This window comes from Athene noctua, chromosome 5 (genome assembly GCF_965140245.1).
Source record: "Athene noctua chromosome 5, bAthNoc1.hap1.1, whole genome shotgun sequence".
Lineage (NCBI taxonomy): Eukaryota > Metazoa > Chordata > Aves > Strigiformes > Strigidae > Athene > Athene noctua.
Genome location: NC_134041.1, coordinates 29,435,151 through 29,454,344, shown reverse-complemented (window position 1 = coordinate 29,454,344; position 19,194 = coordinate 29,435,151). Strand labels below are relative to the sequence as shown.

The 19,194-nt window shown below is 36.7% G+C and overlaps 1 protein-coding gene across 12 annotated transcripts in view; it reads left to right on the top strand.

Moving 5' to 3' along the window:
- Window positions 1-19,194, top strand: part of DNM3 (dynamin 3) — a 183,812-nt gene that overhangs the window by 17,005 nt on the left and 147,613 nt on the right. For all 12 annotated transcript variants that reach the window (XR_012633697.1, XR_012633699.1, XR_012633698.1 and 9 more), the window contains exons 2-6: window positions 17-90; window positions 13,722-13,871; window positions 15,611-15,814; window positions 16,339-16,437; window positions 17,312-17,472. Coding sequence is in view for 9 of the 12 variants with exons in the window: in XM_074906854.1 (XP_074762955.1) it covers window positions 17-90; window positions 13,722-13,871; window positions 15,611-15,814; window positions 16,339-16,437; window positions 17,312-17,472 (688 nt within the window). In the remaining 3 variants the exon portion in view is untranslated. The remainder of the gene's footprint in view (window positions 1-16; window positions 91-13,721; window positions 13,872-15,610; window positions 15,815-16,338; window positions 16,438-17,311; window positions 17,473-19,194) is intronic.

Below are 19,194 nucleotides of genomic sequence, written 5' to 3'. Positions count from 1 at the left end.
TTTTAAATGTTTCTAGGGATTTTCTTCCACGAGGTTCTGGAATTGTAACGAGACGACCATTGGTCCTGCAACTCATCACTGCTAAAACAGGTAACTTCTTTCTCTTTTTGGTTCAATGCCTGGACAAAGTGCTGATGTACTTCAGCAGGAGGAAAAACAATTCTAGGAAAACCTAAGCAGTGTGACGAAAGGTGCAACTAAGCTGACTGGAAGAAAGACTTGCTGCTTCAAAACTGCATGCTCAGGACCAGCTAATCTCATTGTCCTGTCTAGGAAAACAGTAGAACCTAAACCCTAGACCATATAGTGAATTTAATCCAAGATCAAATTTGAAGCAGTGGAGAAACATGACTACATACAAAGTGTTTTAGAAATTAGGTTTGATTTATTAATTTATTGATGAGCTTTACAGATATATTAGTTAACACACCCAAAAGTGCTGTACTTCTACCTTTAACTCTTGCTCCAGTGCACACAGCATTGATTCCACACAGCTTGTTTTCGTGACTTGTCTTTTTTGGTTGAGCTCACTGCACTAAGTAGAGCAGAAGGTAGGCTGGGGGAGAACAAGGCTTCTGTGTATTTGTCTGGTCAAAAATAAAAATACACTACATGTATATCACTGTGCTATGTGATGTGTCGAGATCTCTCATCAGAATTCACCACTTTGTACTCTTCCAAGGGGCACTTCATCTGCTGTTGTGTGGCTCAGTTTCCTAGCATATGTAAAAGCAGCTACAGTTTTCCATTATTCAAATGTTTTTGTTGTTGCTTCTAAAGTAATGTAAGCAACAAAATCACTGGTTTACTGTTGATTTCTGCTTAAAATAGTAAAGAGATGAAATAACATCCAAAACAGCATTTAAAAGTAGAGTGCAATTTAAATTATAGAACATGGTGAAACTGGGGAAGAAACAAAATTGAAGCCGCCTATAGAACTTTAGTCTGTCCCTATGTGTGAGGTGTAATTAAGTTTTTGTGCACATTTTTTTCCATAAAGTCTTTCTGTTGTTAAGCAGAAAGGTAGACTTCAGTCTGCCTACGCTCCAGGGTTTTTTTCCTGAATTACTGCTTTTAAAGCACATTCATACTTTCAATACCTCTATGAAATTTTCCATAGTGTTTATTCTGTGGAAGAGAAAGCAAAACCTGGAATTCAGTATTTCTATATGCTCAGTTTAGAAACTTCAGGTTTTCCAACAGTGTAATATGCTTATAGTGCTTTATATATATTAAAAGATGCAGTTCACTTTAGTTGAAGATATGTACCATTGCCATTTCTGCATACCTGGCTTTTGATCTCTGACAGAGCATGTAGAAATGCATGAATAAGGCTTAGCTATGGAGAATCTTCATCTAATTTTCCAAGCACCATGCAAGAACAGAGAAAGAAAGGAATCGAGCTCTGTACTGGCATTCCTAGCAAAGTGACTAAACTGCAGGGACATATTAGTAAGTAAACTCTTAGGTCCATCCTAAATTTACCCCAATTGGTCTACATCGCCTTGTTTTGTAAAATCATCATTGTCCCTTGGTTACTATCTTTAAGTAGGCCTCTAGGTTTTCATATAGGTGCCTTCTCTGTTGGGAAGTAGTTCTTCATTATGTCTTAAATAGCACAACAAAAACTTTAAAAGCTTTGGAGAACTGAGCTTCAGCCTGATTTCATGTTTCCTTGATGTCAAGAGGTATTTCTCCCTTTGGGAAATGCTGTGTATTTCTTGTTTGGGATTAGATGCCAAGACCTTGAAAAGGCAAGCTTTAATTATTTTGTTACTTACTTTAAACTTTGTTCTGCTGTTGTTTGTCATGGTGAAATTCCAAATAACTTTTATCTTTTAAGCCACCTTTATCTTTCTGAACTAATTTTAAAAAATAAAGAAAACCACTTAGCTTAGAGAAGCGCAGTGTTCTTTTACAGGAAGCAGATGCTGGACTGATTTTTATCAAGTCCGTAATTATGTAAAATATTATAGAAAGTAATTAGAGGATTATATCAGGTTCTTGCTGCAGTAGTAAGATTAGTTGATCGCTAATCCTGGCATTTTTCTTGACTCCTTTAAGAGTGACTAGTCTTAATCTTAGAGTATGTGTTGGGAGGGAGGGAACACTTTCTATATAGGCATGCAGAGGTGACTGCAAGATATTTTAGCAACGTTTTGGAACTGGTTGAGAATCTTTCTGGAATGTGAATTTGATTGACAGAGGAGGTTAAAGCTTCATTTAACTTTGAGTCATTGCGCTGAGGGATAGATTGGCAGCTGACGCATTTGTGCATACCCAAGAGGAAACTTTGACCACTCATTATTAGGGTTAGATATGCATGGCAGGGTGCAGCAGGATTTGGTTATGAGGAGTTATCAGGGGCCCCCCAACATCTGAAATATCCTACACATCTGGATAAAGAGCTGTTATCCCTGTAAATATACAAGGGATAACATGAAGCGATTCAATACTGAGAATTTTTTAGAATTTTGTTTACTTCCTCTTTTTAAAAAAAATCTGTGTAATTAGTACAAAGCTATTTTCTAGTGACCTATTGACCTCCTTTAATCACTAACATATTTGGATGGGAACAGTACAATTCCTAAATGGCTTTATGCCATTTGCACTTCCACATCTGTGCAAATACTGTACTCTGAAATCTTGAAGGCAAAGAATATTTAATTAAAATTAAGTATTGCAACTGATGAGTCAGTCTTTAGTAGTTGTGAGTGTTTTCCTCTGAGAAATACCTAGTAGCACAGAATAAGTGAAAACATGGATGTTAAAAATAATTTCCAGTCCTCTGAAGGACTGTGACTTCTTCCTGACTATATCCTATCTTGAGTCTCTTTTGGGACTGCCCAACTGCATTTCAAATGAAACTGTAAATGCAGCCTGTATCCAATAACTTTCTGTACTAGCTAGAGGAGAGAGGGAAAAGAAAATAATCTCCATCTTGTAAATGTTTTGAGGATTCAAGGTGGTTTTCTTCTTACAGTTTGAGGCTGATGTTCATTACTTGTCCCAAAGTAGTTCATTGCAAGTCCTGTAGGCAGGGTCACAATCTTTCATTCTTATTCTTTATGTCATGTTTTTTGTTTAGTTCTCCTCTTGAACTGAAGAAGAATGGCATATATGACATCTTGCTGGAAGAGAGAATTGAACCAAATAAGCACGTAGTCTTTTTTCCTGTAATAAACAGACCAAAATTCTGGTAAAGCAGCTTTGTTTCCCATCCATAAGTCACAATACAAAAAAGTTCCCAGCTGCACTCAGGCATGCTAAGCAATCCAGGTGCAGCTTGATTCTCTCTCTGGTAGCTGCATTTGGCTGTGGGCAACTCCACAATGTTGGGAAAGTCTAGTGTCAGGCCTAATAAGACTCTAGTGCCTTTGTTGTTGCTAGTCTCTGAAGGAGCCCAGAGTAGAGAATGGTTTTGGAGAAAATAGTCCCATCTGGGAAGATACAATTCAGTGAGTTTTTAAAAGGCATGGGTGTGGATAGGGTGCTGTTAGATGGGAGGCTGACTGATGGTGAGCTTCAGGTTTTTCAAGGCAAGCAAGACAGCTGTGATAAATTAGCTTAGCCATTCAGAAGATGGACATGGGAGAAATTCCACCTGCTCTTTTCCTGGATGAGAAGGCATTTTGTTTTGTGAGAATCTAATGTCTAAATTCAGGCAAAAGACATGCTGTGTTTTTTAGTACTTGACTGCTGCTGTGTAAGATGAGGGAGCTCATTCTTTCTCACCAGTTACCAATTCTTTCAGCAGTTACCAATGAGTGTAGAGTGATGGTCTCTCACTTCCTTACTCATGATTCGTTTTCAGGAGGAGGAATGCATTATGTATTCCTGTAGTTGTGGTTTTAGAAGGATTTTTCCCTATATATCTTTAAGATGTAAGTGTTGGCCCACAGCTGACCTGGGACAAGAATTTTAAGGCTAGTGTTCAGTAGTCTTGGAGCAACGTTGACTGAATTCTGCGTAGGGTACATAAGTTTCATTTCAATTCTTAATCTTCTTTCTGCAAGCTTTGCAGTAAGCATACTATCTAGTGATTTGTCACGTGTTACCATAACTTCTTAAAGGAGGGCTAGTGATTTGGTGGGTTTTTCCTCCTTTTGAGTTGGTGTAACTTAGAATGTTTAAGAAATAGGTTTTAAGTTTTTCCTTCACAACTTCCAGTATACTGCCTAGCTTGGTGATTCTTTGAGATCTAATATATCAGTAGGATTAAATACTTTTTATAGAAGTTGATACTTTTAAATGGTGCTACTGAGTAAGATTTGGGAAGTTAATGACTTGAAAAGCCCAAGAAGGTCTTGAGAAATAGGTTTTTGTGTTTGGTGGTGGTTTTTTTTGTTTGTTTGTTTGTTTTCCTGTTGCCACACATTCTGTGTAACCTCAGGTAATCTGGTCTTCCTCTTGCTGTGCTGTCTCCTGCCTGTAGAAGTGAAATATTTATCTAGATTTCTTGGGACTAGGTAGTATACTTTTAAACAGCAGTGACAACAAAAATAAAATACTTAGGTTTTGGGTGAAGTCTTTGTTGTAGGTCTTCTGTTTGTTAAAAATACATTACCTGCTATATAAATCCTGTTATTTGTTATTCACATGTTAAAATATCTTGGCTCTAGGAGGGTTATTTTGCCCATTTTGATAACTGTTTTTGGAGGACTTTCAGATTTTCTTCATGGTCGTGGTTCATCTTCTTTGCTAAAGAAGTGGCAGATTAACAGATTTTAAAAATCATTATTGAGGTGGACATTTTTAGGTGAGTCATATGTACAATACCCACATTTGTTCCACTTCTGTTAATTAGAACACTAAGTGGGAAGTAAATCATCACAAGGTTCAAAAGACATTCTGACTTTTTCTGAAGTCTTGCAGATGCTCTGTTCTATTGAAATTGCTGAGTTTTAATGCAAGTATCTTTTGTTGTGAGGCTACTCCTCAAGCATACCATCTTTTATTGCCATCTGGTGGCAAAAACAATCATCTAACAGAAAATGAAAAATTTATAAAAAGACTATAGATTGGTTATTTTAGTTAACTCGAATTATCTTAGAGAATTCATTAAGAGGAAGTCATTTGGAGGTCTTAAAGGACAAAACCTAGAAAGGTTCCACAGTACTAATTGTAGGGGAGAGGCTGGGCACTTTGCAGGGTGGAAAGGAAGACAGTGGCTGTCACTTTCTGGATCCCACTCTGGCAGCTACTCATTCAGATAATGATCAGGGATGCTGTAGAGACAAGTAAAGATGTGGGAGATGAGTTCCCCAAAAGCTAAAAATTGCATCACCATGGGGAGAAGGTGGTAGTGACTGGTGACCCCTTCCTGAGACAGTGAAAGACTCATCACCCAAATAGGACTGATATGCTGGAAGATGGATAGTGCTGCCTGTCTGAAACCAGAATTTAAGCTGTTGCTGTAAGGTTGCAGAGACTGCAAATCTTCCTTGCTGCTGTCTGTGTGTGTGTGTACTTGTAACAGTGCCTGGAGTGATCTGATCTGATCAGCAGTGACTGCTGAAGTGTGGCAGCATGAGTTTGAGGGCTCAGCCAGTTCTCACATCTGTGCCCTCAAACGCAGTATGGGCTTCAGCTCCTGTTAGCCGAGTACTTGCTTTTCCAAGTGGTTTTGTCTGGAAGGTTTTGTTTCCTTGATCCCACATTGATGCTCAGTGACATCAGTAAAGATGGAATTCCCCTCACTGAAAGAGTAGAAAATGGCTCTATATTTGCCCATCTTCATAAAGATAATAAAGTGACAGAAAAATCTGTCAAAAGTTCACTTTAAAGAAAAGGAAGTCTGTAATTAGTTATTAACTAACAATCTGAAAGGCACTTGCAATAAATAGCAGCCAACAAATATTCATCAACAGAAAAAAAAGTCATGCCAGTCTTATTTTTTTTATTACAGGATAGCAGGCTTGTAAATAAATGTGTAGTTGTGTGTCTTATCTTGGGTACAGTAAGGGTTTAAAGCTGTCTTGCATGTTTTCTTGTATAATAAACAAGGTCTAGAAAAGACAGCAAGATGGATGCACAACTGTTTACAGAGTGGAAAGGGACTTTCCTCCAGGTCATGTTCAGTATGTTACTGATAGCATGACAGAACAGAGTGTGTTTATTAAGTTTGTATTTGGCAGAAATGAATGAGACTGTGAAATACACTGGAGGGCAGAACTGGAATCCAGATTGCTTGCAGAGAAGTGCCCCAAAAGTAGGAAGTTCAGCTGTAATAAGGGCTGTTTCTATACTGAAAGGCTAGTATTTGATTAGATAGATGATTTTCAGAAAAGGACTTGGTGCTCACAGTGGATCTCAAACAGAACACTGATGTCATGCTGTTCTAAAATACAGAAGTAAATATTGTATGAGATACATCAACACAAATGCAGTCTTAAAAGTAGTTCTTTCACTTTTTTTTTCAGTCCTGGAAAGATTTTGGCAAGAGCTCTGCCTCTGCAGCTTTAAGAAAAATGTCTGGAGGCTAGCGTTGTGGATGATGGAAAGTTTAGATAGCATGTTCTGTAGAAGAAGGTTGAAAGAACAGATACTATTTCTTCTACAAACAAAAAATTTCAAGGATGTGAAAGACTGTTGTATCAAAAAGAATGCTTTTCCTCCTCTGGTATGAGTGTCTATTCCTACAATTAACCATTTCCTTGGTTCTTAAGAATGTGACCTGATATGCTAGTTATTGTCATCAGATATACACTATTTTCAATGTTTTTGACCCTTCTACTACAATACTCTTGTAATCCTCTGCATTGACAGGATTTTCTATGTTTTTTTCTTCAGAAAATACCAGGGTCTTTCAGCATACCTTTATGTTAAAATTAATATGCCTCAAATCAATTTACGTACAGCCAGTGAATAGACAGTTGATCCACCTGATCCTTCCCAGTGCTGCCTGCTTTATGTAGCTAATTAGATCAACTTCCAGTTGCTGCATCTACTGTTCAACTTAGAGGTTGTATCTTTTAGTCTTTTAAATAATTTATTTTCTTTGAAAGATGAACTGTGACTTTGAGGCTCAAACTCAGGGATTGTTAGTACCTTTCAGGAATAAATTTACAAAAGTTATGTTTGTGACCCACATACCCTAAATATATCTTAAGTATAATGAGAGATGAATGAAGAAAACAGAAGTGAAAAAAGCATATCTTTGAAATGGAGTATACTAATTCAGTAATAGTAAATGTTGTTCCTGAAGATGTGCCTGCATGGCCTATGGAGTGTGCATTTTGGAGGGAAATGGCATCTTGTGTGTGAAGATATTGAAGGACCCCAGTGAAAAGTGCTGAACTTCCCAAATCTTCTAGCTATTTGGCATTGCTGCTTTCATTCAAATAACTTCTTGTAGAGTGTATTGGAATATAAAAGTCTTCTTATTGGTTCCTTGTCGTTTTTCCATAGGTGCTCTAGGTATGAAGTTAATAGACTGCATTGAACCCACATTCAAATTTATGCCGCTACAAACAGGTGAAATAGGAATTTAAACTGCAGATCCCAGTTGTTGAATTACTTCATGCAGCATAAAAAGGATATTGCTACTGGTGGATTGACCACTACAGCTAGTTAAAATACTTTAACTGTTTGGGGTTTTTTTCTAATGGAAAGTTTGTTTGTATACCTTTCTGCTCTGTCTGTATTGCTGATAATATAGCTCAGCTTAAGCTGCTAGCTCAGACTTTTTCTCCTCACTTACAATTGTGTGGAGTTAGCTTTTATTCAGCTCCCTTCCTAAATCTTCTTTTGCATGAGCTTTGTCCTTTTTACTTCAGTTAGTATCATGAGCATGATGATTTCACACTCATGCAGCTAGTTTAAAAATTCTCAAGTATATTGTTCTGAAGTAGCAAGTTATATATTAACAAGGCTGTTAATTTTCATTTTTAAATAGGGAAAGTTAAATTCCCAACAGTCTAACTTCTGTTGTGGAGGAGAGTTAATAGCTAGCAAAATGCTATGCAAATTCAGCTTTTTTGTTTGAGAGAGTCTCATTTCTGTGCATTTGCTCATATTTAATACAGCATAGTTTTCAACTTAAAAATGCTCTAGTTTGTGATATTGTTCAAAACTTGTCTTTATTTTAACTTTCAAAATAGTTTCCATATATTGAACATATTTTGCTGTAAAAATGAAGAGGTTTTTTTTTTTTAAAGGAACTGAGATGATCTCAAATCTTTAAAATGTTAAGGAAGTCATAAAAGAGCTCATTGCGTATTTTTAAAATCATTTGGGTAGCCACAGGAGTAAAGAAAAGAAGTCTAGCCTATGTAATGAGAGGTTCAAGTCTTTAGGAAGATTTCTTGCTAGAGTGAGATTCAAGGCTCTATGATAAGATGAAAGAATAAGCAGAAAGAAACAAATCTTTAGTCAAGGTTGTTGCTGGTTTTCCAAAGATACATTGAATAAAGGAGTGTAGATTCAAAGTAACTGTTTCTAGATGGAAAACATTTTTCATACACTTCAGTCAAAATCCTCTGGCCCCCTGCAGAGGAATCCATGGTTCAAAATGAAGTGGTAATCAAAAGACCTCTGTGCATGAGAAGCCTGGAAGCAGAGTCCATGGAGAGTTTTGTGCAGTGTGGATTATAGAAATCTAAGAGGAATATGCATTAGCATAGAGTAAACACTGTGATGGGGTAAAACGACAAGATTGGGCCCAGGAGGAGTGCAGAGCACTGGGTAAAATCTGATGCAAATAGGGTAAAACAGTATAGACTGGCTTAACAGTTCTGCTACAGCTACTTCATTGTGGAGTTCTAGTTTATTTCTGCAAGTATCACGGGTGTGAATTTTGTTTGCTTTAGATGCGTTCAAGTGATTTGAATCTGAGATTGTATTCCCTATTGCTGGTTTTCTGTTAGGTATGGGAAAGGGAACATCATTCTAGAATTTCACTTCAAAGTTAGGTGGTAAAATTGCTGGATATTGAAAGAACAAAGAAACAAACTTGTATTATAGCTTCCTCTTTGTTTATTCAGCTTTGCTTTCTCAATATTGTTATTTATTGATTTAATAAATCTGCAGTCAATATCAGTAGCCATGCCCTTCAAAGGTCTGTTTACTAGGAAAATAAAAAAGGAAAAAAATTATTTGGTCAGTGTAGTTTCTATTATTTTATTGTCTCTGTACAGAAGAGAATGGGAACACGTGAGTAAAGAAAAGAGGAATAGAGTTTATCTTAGCTTTTGGTGTAGTGTTTCCCTTTGTAGAGAAGGCTGAGCGCTAGTGGCTTAACTCTAGTTTGGATGGGTGTATAACTGATTTCTCTAAAGCAGTCTCTGAAGATACACTGCATTCAGTGAAGTAGTATTTAAGAGGTTGCCATAGTAGATGCCTTCTAGCACAGGAGGTAGAGACCTCTACCAACTGCTTAGATGTGAACGTATGTCTTAGCAAATGTGTCTTAACAGTTCTTGCTGGATAATTGGGCACTTCATTTTTGCTTGTTGTCCCTGTCCAGGGTTGCTAGTCAGCGACTAAAGGATTTCAGGGACTACAGTAATGGTAGATTGCATGAAAAAAAGCTGGTATTGACTTTATTAAGCTTCTTCCAAAGAGGGAGAAGATTTTCACCTTTTCTCCCTGGGCCTTTAGAGAGCTGTATGAACCACCCAAAGAAAAAAATAGTGTGTAATTCCAGTAAGCAGTGGCACAGCTTTCCATCCTCTCATCACCTGAAAAGATTTGTTCCCAAATCTGGCAAAGGCTACACAGTGGGGTTTTTAAAATTTTCTAAATTTTTTTTTTTGTCAAGCATATCTCATATGAACAATATTTTCTCTTCGGTAAATGGTGAAGTTTTTGACTAGAAAGAGCTGAGCTTTTAGTTGAATCCTTGTGCTCTCATATAGTATAGATGTGGTTTTCTGTTCCTCCCTCTATGTAATGTTACTCTTCATTTTTCCCTGGTTCAATTTTGTCAGTGTAAGTTATGAGGAAGATGCATCAATGATCCTAATCTTCAAAACCTGGCAGTTGAACAAAATAATAATACATGGAGGATCTTTTAATTTCCCTTCTGATTTCTGAGACTTGCCATTTGTAGTTTCTGTTGGTCTCTCTGGGACTACCAGAAGCAGAATATCACTTGTAAGTTGATGACTTACTGTGGGAGTGGTATTAATTCTAACTGAGAGTGACAGAGTAATGACAACTGGGAGTGTGCTAGAAGAATAACAAGCATAAATAAGGTAAATAAAGTGAGCTTAAGATATTACTAGCAACTAATCAGGAACTGAATTGAAGCACAGCAAAAGTAGAGGTAACTTTTACCAAAGAACAGCCAACAATTTTTGGCAAAATGATTACAAAAAAATACAACTTTAAACCAACACTTTAAAAACCTGTATTAAAGATTTAAAGATCTGATTTCTTTTTAATTTGCGATCTGCAAATTTGTGTTTATTTTAATTATATGTGCCATATATCATACTTTTGTTTAGCACTTCTTGCTGTTCAGCACACTGGAGTCTTGGCTGATGGCTTGTGTTTTTTGGATGGTTTAATATTGGGAAAACCCACCAATATCTATGATAGCATAAATAATATGAAGGGTAACTTTTCTGAAATTAACACATGTAGTTTTGCCCATTAATAAAAAGTTTGGTTATGCCTTTCTTCTCCCAAATTCGCTACCACTTATTGCAGTGTTAACCAAAATCCTTGTAAACTGAGGTGTATTGGATTGCTTTATCATGTTCTTATATTTCCCATGTGGCAAAACTCTCAAAGATCCTAAATATCTGCCTGCAGTCCTTTAAACACTATGTGAAAGGCAATACCAGGAAATGAATAGTTTTAAAGTTTGCAGATTCTTGTGGGATTCACATGGGTTTAATTTACTACCCATAATGTTGCAATTCCAAGTATTTGTAGCTCTCTTGTTTTAAAATATAAATAAAAGCAAGATGTTGAATAACTTTTCACCCCAAAACTCTTGTAATCACATGGCTACTGCTGTTTGGATTTAAAAAAAAAAAAAAAAAAAAAAGTGGAGTGGGGAAAGACTCAATATCTTTAAAATAGCAGCAGTCCCCAAATTCCAAATAGATCAGTGCTAAATCACACAGTTTTAATGCCATTGTGATAAGTGACTTATATTAGAACTCAACTGTGCTTAATTGCTGGATTGCAAAATTAGGAGTAAACCTATGATTTACCATTGTGGGTATGAGCTGTCCAATTCCCTCCAGACAAAATAACCTTTTTTCTTTTTTTCCCCTTCATTCAGCTGTGGCTCATGGCTAGATATACAGAAACTTCTTCTGTTCTGTGGAGATTTTATCACTTGCCTAGATCTGTCTGTACTATTTCAGATTACCTCCATTGGGCTAGAAAAATATTTCGGAAGAGCAAGGAAGCAGAGACTTACTGACTTTCTCTATGAAGAATTTTCCTGTAATTGTTTTCACTTTGGGCCAATGCTCTTAAGTGACAGAGAGATTTAATTTCGCTGATGAAAGTGTGGAGAAGAACATTTACAGTTAATTCTATCTGGTGATACCATTAACTAATCAAAAAGCCCATAGTCTATTGATGATATATAATCATCAAATAACCCATAGCATGGCTTGCATTATTAGTTTTGAGAAGACAAGGAGAAGATATTGTTTCATTAGTTTTATATCTGCTTCCAGTTTTAACTGAGTTAGAATGTATTGATTGCCAAGGACAGGCTAAGGGCTAAAAGGAGCAAAACAAAGTGCTGCTTGTTCATTTAGGCTGTGCGTGGCACCACAGGTTATGAACTGTTGTGAAGTCTGTCCCTTCAGAACTAGAACTACCACAGGTGTGGGAGGAAAGAGCTATTGATAAATATTAACACGACTAAAAAGTAGCAGACATTTTCATTTGAACTACCTTGAAGCCATTTCAGATAGGGACTCTTTCTGTTACTGAGTGTTAAGTGAAACAAAGATAAAAGCTTTCTTGATTATCAACTGGTCAGTCAACAGATTACAGCTAGGCTCCAAGTATTAATTACTGAATTTTTAAATATCTTTCTGAGAAAATCTGATGAACCACTGAAAAAATAAGAAGTAACTAAGAAGAATAAGTTTTATTTTATGCCAGGACCAGTGCACGAAGAACTGGGACAAAATAAGAAACACTTGTTGGCTCTTTTATTGAGTATATAGCTATTTTCCAACTTAGAGATGACAAATTTTACAAATGTGAATTCTCAAATGTGCTAGAGCAAGTGACATATTTTATTTTGTGCGCTATATTATCTTTCACTTTGAAATATTTGAATATTCCTTGTTCTTTTTAATAAATAGTTGACAACGAAATATACAAGCCCCCAGTTCATTGTCATTTTACTGCTAGAGATAAAAAGGAATATAAGATATTCTGGAATTCTTAAATTGTCAAAAGTGAGATTAAGGTTTCTGTTAGGTGCTCTCTTCTTTTTAAAGTAAGAGGTGTATTTTTTTTTTTTGTCTTAACAGGGTGGGGTTTTTGTTTTTTTTTTCAACAGCTCTGTTGACAATAGTAATAAAGTGACTTTTGGGAAACAGACTTCAGTAGTGATCCATAAGGTGTTCTATTAATCTGTATTCTCGGATCAGGTCTTCTGAGCTGCTGTTCTGAGTGTCAATCAAGCTCTTTGCCCTGGTGTTTGAGGGCTTTTAACCAAGAAACGTTTTCTGGGGAAGAAACATCAAAATGGAACTTTGAGATCAGGCTTTGATTGCAGGATGAAATGAACTGGCACATATGCAACTTTGTTCAGCCTTTCTCCAGTCCTACTTCTTAGACCCTGTGGGGACAGGATGTGAGCTCGTATCTGTGATTACCGTTTGTGTCACTATTTCTGATTACAGCCTTGTTATGTAAGAGAAACTTTTGTGTTCTGTTTTGAAGGAAAAAAAAAAAGCTTTAAAATCCTGAGATGTCTTTTTAGTTATTCACCTCTAAGACAGGAAATTCGGAAGGTTACAATAATTAGTATTAATATTTGGATTCAAGAGTAGAAATGGGGGATCTATTTCTAGGTCTACAGTCTAGCAAGTTAGACTGTATCTATCCCTGATTCCTGGTTGATGCCCTTCTGAGGTAAGGGGGCAAGCTGTATGATATTGAAGACTTGAGAATTAATTGTGTTCTTCCACTGTAGCAAAATCACAGCTGTATCTATAAAAGCTTTTACAAACTTCTTAAGCATGGTTTGGATTTAGACTACAAGATGATTTTAGGAAAAGAGGAGTTGTGTTTAAAAACATTACAGTGTTTTTAAGTGATTCTATTTTTCTTATGGACTTGTAAAAATGTGCAGAACTCTTTTGTTAAAATCATGGGCTGTTACTAATAATCTTTCATGATACAGAATTTGAATTGCTTTTCTTCAATTTAGTGATGTATTACAGGCAAGTGTAATCAGATGAAAACTGAGAATCTGATTCAAAATCTGTTCCTTATTCTATTAATGTAAATAAATCTATTTGAATCTTTCAGGTTGTTCCAGAAGATGACATGCTAAAGATAAAAGCAATAAATCATATCCAGTCAACTTGACTTTTTAACTAATCCTTTCTTGTTCTAGGCTGGTTTTTGTATGTGCGATCATATCTGTAGCATGTGCTCATACATAATGCTCTGCTGATATCCATGATGACATGCTTTTGTGCATACACATCTGAAGACTACTAGGGGCTTGAAAGTGTGTGTCCAAGTCTATAAGTCTGTGAAATAGAGTTGCTACTGATATTTTTCAGAGTATGCTGAATTTCTACACTGCAAAGGGAGGAAATTTACTGATTTTGATGAAGTTCGTCAGGAAATTGAAGTAGAAACAGATAGAATAACAGGAGTGAATAAAGGCATTTCTTCAATTCCTATTAATTTAAGAATATATTCTCCACATGGTAGGTAAAACCATTTCACTTTATATTTCTTTCATGTAACATATTATGTAGCTCTGTTTGTCTAGTTGTCTCCTTTTGTATGTGTTCTCACTGCTCAGTCAGAAGTCTTCTGGGATGAAAGATCTTCTGAGACTGAGTTGAACCAAAATTGGATATGTATCTGGAAGAATTCTCAACTTCCCTGTGTTATGAAACCACTCTACGGTGGAGAGCTGTTGCCAGTAGACCTGGGTGGAACACAGACTCTCTGTCCCATTTAATGTTCTCATGATTTAAAAATATTCTCAATCTGAATCAAGATGAAACCAATCTTTCCCCCTGGTACATATAGCATTAGATAGTAGCTCACTGATAAAGACAAATAATAGGAGATAGAAGACTTAGTGGCAAAATTTTCTTTTTCCTGCGCTCCAGATGGATTCCCTGATCAGTGATCTAGAAAGTCATTATGTCTCCCTGCCTTATTGGATGTTTATTGTTCACTGTCACTAAAAATATATTTAGGCAACAGTGTTCAAACAGTGGTGTTTGAAGCTATTTCCTGTTGTAGACCCCCAGTATAGATCAAAGTTAGTTCCTGTGGTTGCCATCTGCCCAATTTAATGAAGGCAATCTAGAGAAAATGTTTTGCATTGAATCTGTCTTGAATACAGGAGAAAAGCGGTATGTTTGGTTGAAGCACTTTATTTTTCTAACCACCTCATCTGATGTCTTCATTGCAAATCAAAGGGCAAAGATTAAAATAAAAGGAGAGGTAATTAAAGAGATGCTGAACCTCCCTTTGATGTACCATGAGCACTCTTGGCTCTAAACATAGGCCACTAAGCCCTTCTCTGCTATGCAGATGTGGCATAGCCAACTGGAGAGGAGCTGAACTGATTGCCCTCCAAGCTTGTTTGTTGAACATGCTGACTCCAGGAGAAAGTGAAAATTTCCTACCTAATGCTCTTACTTTGTTTTATTAGGATCAGTCTTTTAGTTCATCAACTGTTGTCTGTATTAGTCAGACCCCAAATATGCTTCTGGCATTTCCTTTCAAAGAATTAAGTTTTCCTCATTTGTCTAAAAGATACTGTGTTACCCCAGTACTAGCTGAACAAGCTAGGGTGCCTCTAGTTGGCAGTGACCTGTACTGAGGAAATCATGCTGGGCAAAACAGGTTTTCTTAATGGATAAACTTTTTCACGTTTCATGCTTTTTCTTAAGAAATTGGAGTAAAAAAACCTCAAAACAACATACCCCAAAACCCCTTAACAACAATTTTTCTATGTAAATTACGCTAGCTATTGGCTTTCTTAAATTGGAGACAGTGTTGAAAACACGGTCAGAGCACTGTATTTAAAAAAAAAAAAAAAAGCCTGTTTTGGGTTGATGTGAAAGATGCAATGGGAATAGTATGTTGCCTGTGCTCCTGTTGGTGGAAAAAGTTCAGAAAGCCATGTCAATTTGTTTAAGAGCCTTCAAGGCTATTCAGTATAAGTATTGTTCTTCTATTTGTAATGTTTAAAATATTAACTAGTACTAATAAATTCAGAGATGAAAGACCAACAGGGTAACAAGTATACTTTTCAGATTGTCAGGCATTTTGTTTGAACCACTGACAATAATTATATACCTATAAAGGTAATTATGGGAGGGGTTTATGTGACTACAATTTGTTTGTAGCCGTAAGATGTGTAGACCGCTTTAGACCTGTCTGGTGTGCTGACGAGTTCTATGATCCTGTGTTTTCCATATAGTATTAAGCCTGACTCTTATTGATTTGCCGGGAATCACTAAAGTGCCAGTAGGGGATCAGCCTCCAGATATCGAGCAACAGATCAGAGACATGATAATGCAGTTCATTTCTCGAGAAAACTGTCTAATACTGGCTGTGACTCCAGCTAACACTGATCTGGCCAACTCAGATGCACTGAAGTTAGCTAAGGAAGTGGACCCTCAAGGTAAGTATGATTGAACATAACCATTTTTGTGGTAATAGTCCAACTCTTGTGTGAAATATAATTTATAATATAGGTGTGTACGCATACATTCTTATATAGGCTTCAACATCACAATAACTGTTAGCTCAGTATCATTCAGGAAATGATGCTGTAAGTGTATTTTAAAAATTTTGTCACTGTCCCTTATAAGCAAGTGGGGCAGCGCCTATCTAGAAATTTTTGCAGTACCTAGCAAAATGGACTGTGGTGCTGATAGGATTTCTGGATACTTGCATCATAAACTTTATACAGTCATATCACAGGAATGCTGGGCTTTGTTACAGAGATTTGAGGAACACATTTCACCACTGGCAGTAATGATCCCTTCTTTTCAGACATACCATAACTTGAAGTTGTAGCCGGTATTGTATAATGCAGGCTTTGAGAATATCACATAACTGTTATAAAATTCTAAGATGTAATTGTTCTTCCTAAATATAGATGATTCTTCACTATCTTTTTCCTCCTGCCTCCTCCCCGGTCAGGTCTTAGGACTATTGGTGTGATCACAAAATTGGATCTGATGGATGAAGGAACAGATGCAAGAGAAATTCTAGAAAACAAACTACTCCCTCTTCGTAGAGGTGAGAATGTTCAGTTGCCTATATTCTTTGCAATCCAGATGGTGGTTTGGAATAAGGGTGGTGATTGGGAGTCCTGGAGGTGAATCAAAGGTTACACTGGACTTGATGAGTTCCTAGCTTTTATCATTATCTATTCAGCAAACATAAAATGCAGCAGTGCTAAAAACACCCTGCAAGTAAAATATTTTCTTTCTGGACCTGGAAAATACACTTTATATTCCAGAGGAAGCAAGAAATCTCAGCAGAAGTTGTTAGCCAATTTTCTCTTCTGTGCCAGGTTGCTGTCGCTTGTAACAAAAGAATCTTTTACGTATGACAGAAACAAGCACCACAGCTTTGGTAATCTCACTGTAAACCAAGTTTAGACCCCTTCCAGAAATCTTCTATAGGATTGTTCTGGCACCTACTGTCACAGTTGCTCATACTGTTAACAATACCAAGAATTTTGATTCTAGTTACAATGAATTGATGAGACCACCATCTCCTCCATGGAGCATGTTGGCCCTGTAAACGAGAAGAAATTTCTTCTGTATTTTGCTAATGTGTCATTTGTATATGTAGATCTATCTGTGTGTGGTGATTTTGGTTTGAGGTTTTTTTTGTTGATTTTTGAAGTGGTTTCTTTGTGGTACACCGAAGTTTCAGATATTTCTGTATTTGAATCAGTGATTTAAAAGAAAGTATATCTGTTATGCATAAACAGGGTGAGCAATTTAGATACTGTTAAGGTCATTATAGTACTTGTAAACATGATCTGAAATGCCTAAATTGGAAAGTTTTGTTTGAACTGAGGCAGTCTAGTTCTATTTAATATGAATTCAGTAGTTCAGGCAATAGCTGCACTGACTTACCCATTGGTTTTGTGATGTTTTAGGTTATATTGGTGTTGTAAACAGAAGCCAGAAAGACATTGATGGGAAGAAGGACATAAAGGCAGCTCTTCTAGCAGAAAGGAAGTTCTTTCTTTCCCATCCAGCATATAGGCACATGGCAGATCGTATGGGAACACCATATCTCCAAAAAGTTCTAAACCAGGTAAAATCTGAAGCTTTTGTGGTGAAGGCAACTTTTATAAAGATAGGACCAATATAAAATCTTTGTTAAAATGAATGTTGGTCATTAAACCTCACTTACTCTTTCCTGCTTTTAACCTTTTAAAAATTTTTACAGTGTAATAAACAAAGCTGTATGTTATGTGTAACATACAAAACCCGTGAGATGCAGTTTCTGACTTCTACTGACAGTTCTGCACTCCCCTGTTCTCTTGAATACTGAATCTAAACATAAAAATTAAGACTTCTCTCCCTTCCTTGGAAATATACCATCCTATTCCTTAATTATCACATTTCTTGTAGTTTAATAGGATTTCTAGAATTCAAATCTAGAAATTGGGGAGGATGGGGGGGTGGAGGGGTGGAAGGAGGCATTTTTAGAAATCATGTGTCCTTAGGGTTCACTGTATGCCCGTGAACTTCAAAATGTGCACTACTTTGAATCTTTTAACAGAAACAGTATACTGTATACTTATGACATAAATGACAAAATAATTGGAACACTTTGTTCACACTACCTTTATTTTTGCGCAAAACTTCGGTTTGTTTCTATGAGTCCATGCCAAACCCTGTGAGATCACAGCTTCCTTCAGCAGGAAATAGAGGTCTATTTCCCAGTTACCTGGAGGAGAAACCCATACCTTACTGTCCTAATGAAGACACTGCCTACTTGGAGGGTTATGTAATTCTCTTCACCATTTTGTGTCTGTGGGTATTACTCTTTTCAAAGTGCTATCCCTTAGCGTGAATAGCATGTGACCCTAATGATGATGCATTTCAGCAAGTTTGAAGAGGACAAAGTGAAGTCATGCCTGCCTCTCTAAAATTACTGGTGATGCTATGGTTTTTTGTTTGTTTTGTTTTGTTTTTTTTTAACTTCGTTTATCAGCTGACCAGTATTCTTGGCATTCCTACAGGTCAAACTTGATAGTGTTATTACAAGTTCACTGTCAAATTGCAGACTTTGGTCTGGAATAGACAAAGGCCGGGTCAGCCTGGCTTTGTCCATTTCGGACAGCAGCTGGAAACAGAAAAGTTATTGATTAAGGTAGGAAACTAAGTGGCTGACCTGCTTAATTTCTTGCTACAGTGACTTTGCATCTGTAACTTCACAGCCAGGCTATGGCATGCTCTGGATTCACTAAAGAATGCTAATGCCATTTATTTGTGCCTTGGAAATGTAGTCTTCAGCAGGATGCAAGAACTCGCTTGTATCCTGCAATTTTGTCTGTGTTTAGGATGTTCTGCCTCTCTTTAGATTTTAAAAGTTTAATACATATGTCTTGGTTCTGACACGGAAGCATGAGCTGCATATACCTTTGGACTGTCTTATCTATCCTGACTTGCAGTGTTTTAGGTACTGTTATTTTTTTTTGTGAGCTGTTTTGTAAATTTAGCTATTGGAGTATGAACTGTTAGTCTTCTGCTGCCATTACTGTGAGTAGAATATTATATACGGGAAGATCTATTTAAGTTTTATCCCTAAGATATTAGGGACCTATTAGTGTTTGTGATTTCAGGTAGTATTTCTGTTTCTCTGCATCCACAAGGTGGTGCTCCAGGGAAACTCCAGCTTTGGATTTTGTGTCTGTCGGGTCTTCTGAACAACTTTTATGTTGAGTTTACATATTTTGGTATATGACATTCTTAACTTACAGCTTGTCTGACTGGGGTTAGAAAGATGGTTTGCAGCACAGGGCAAGAA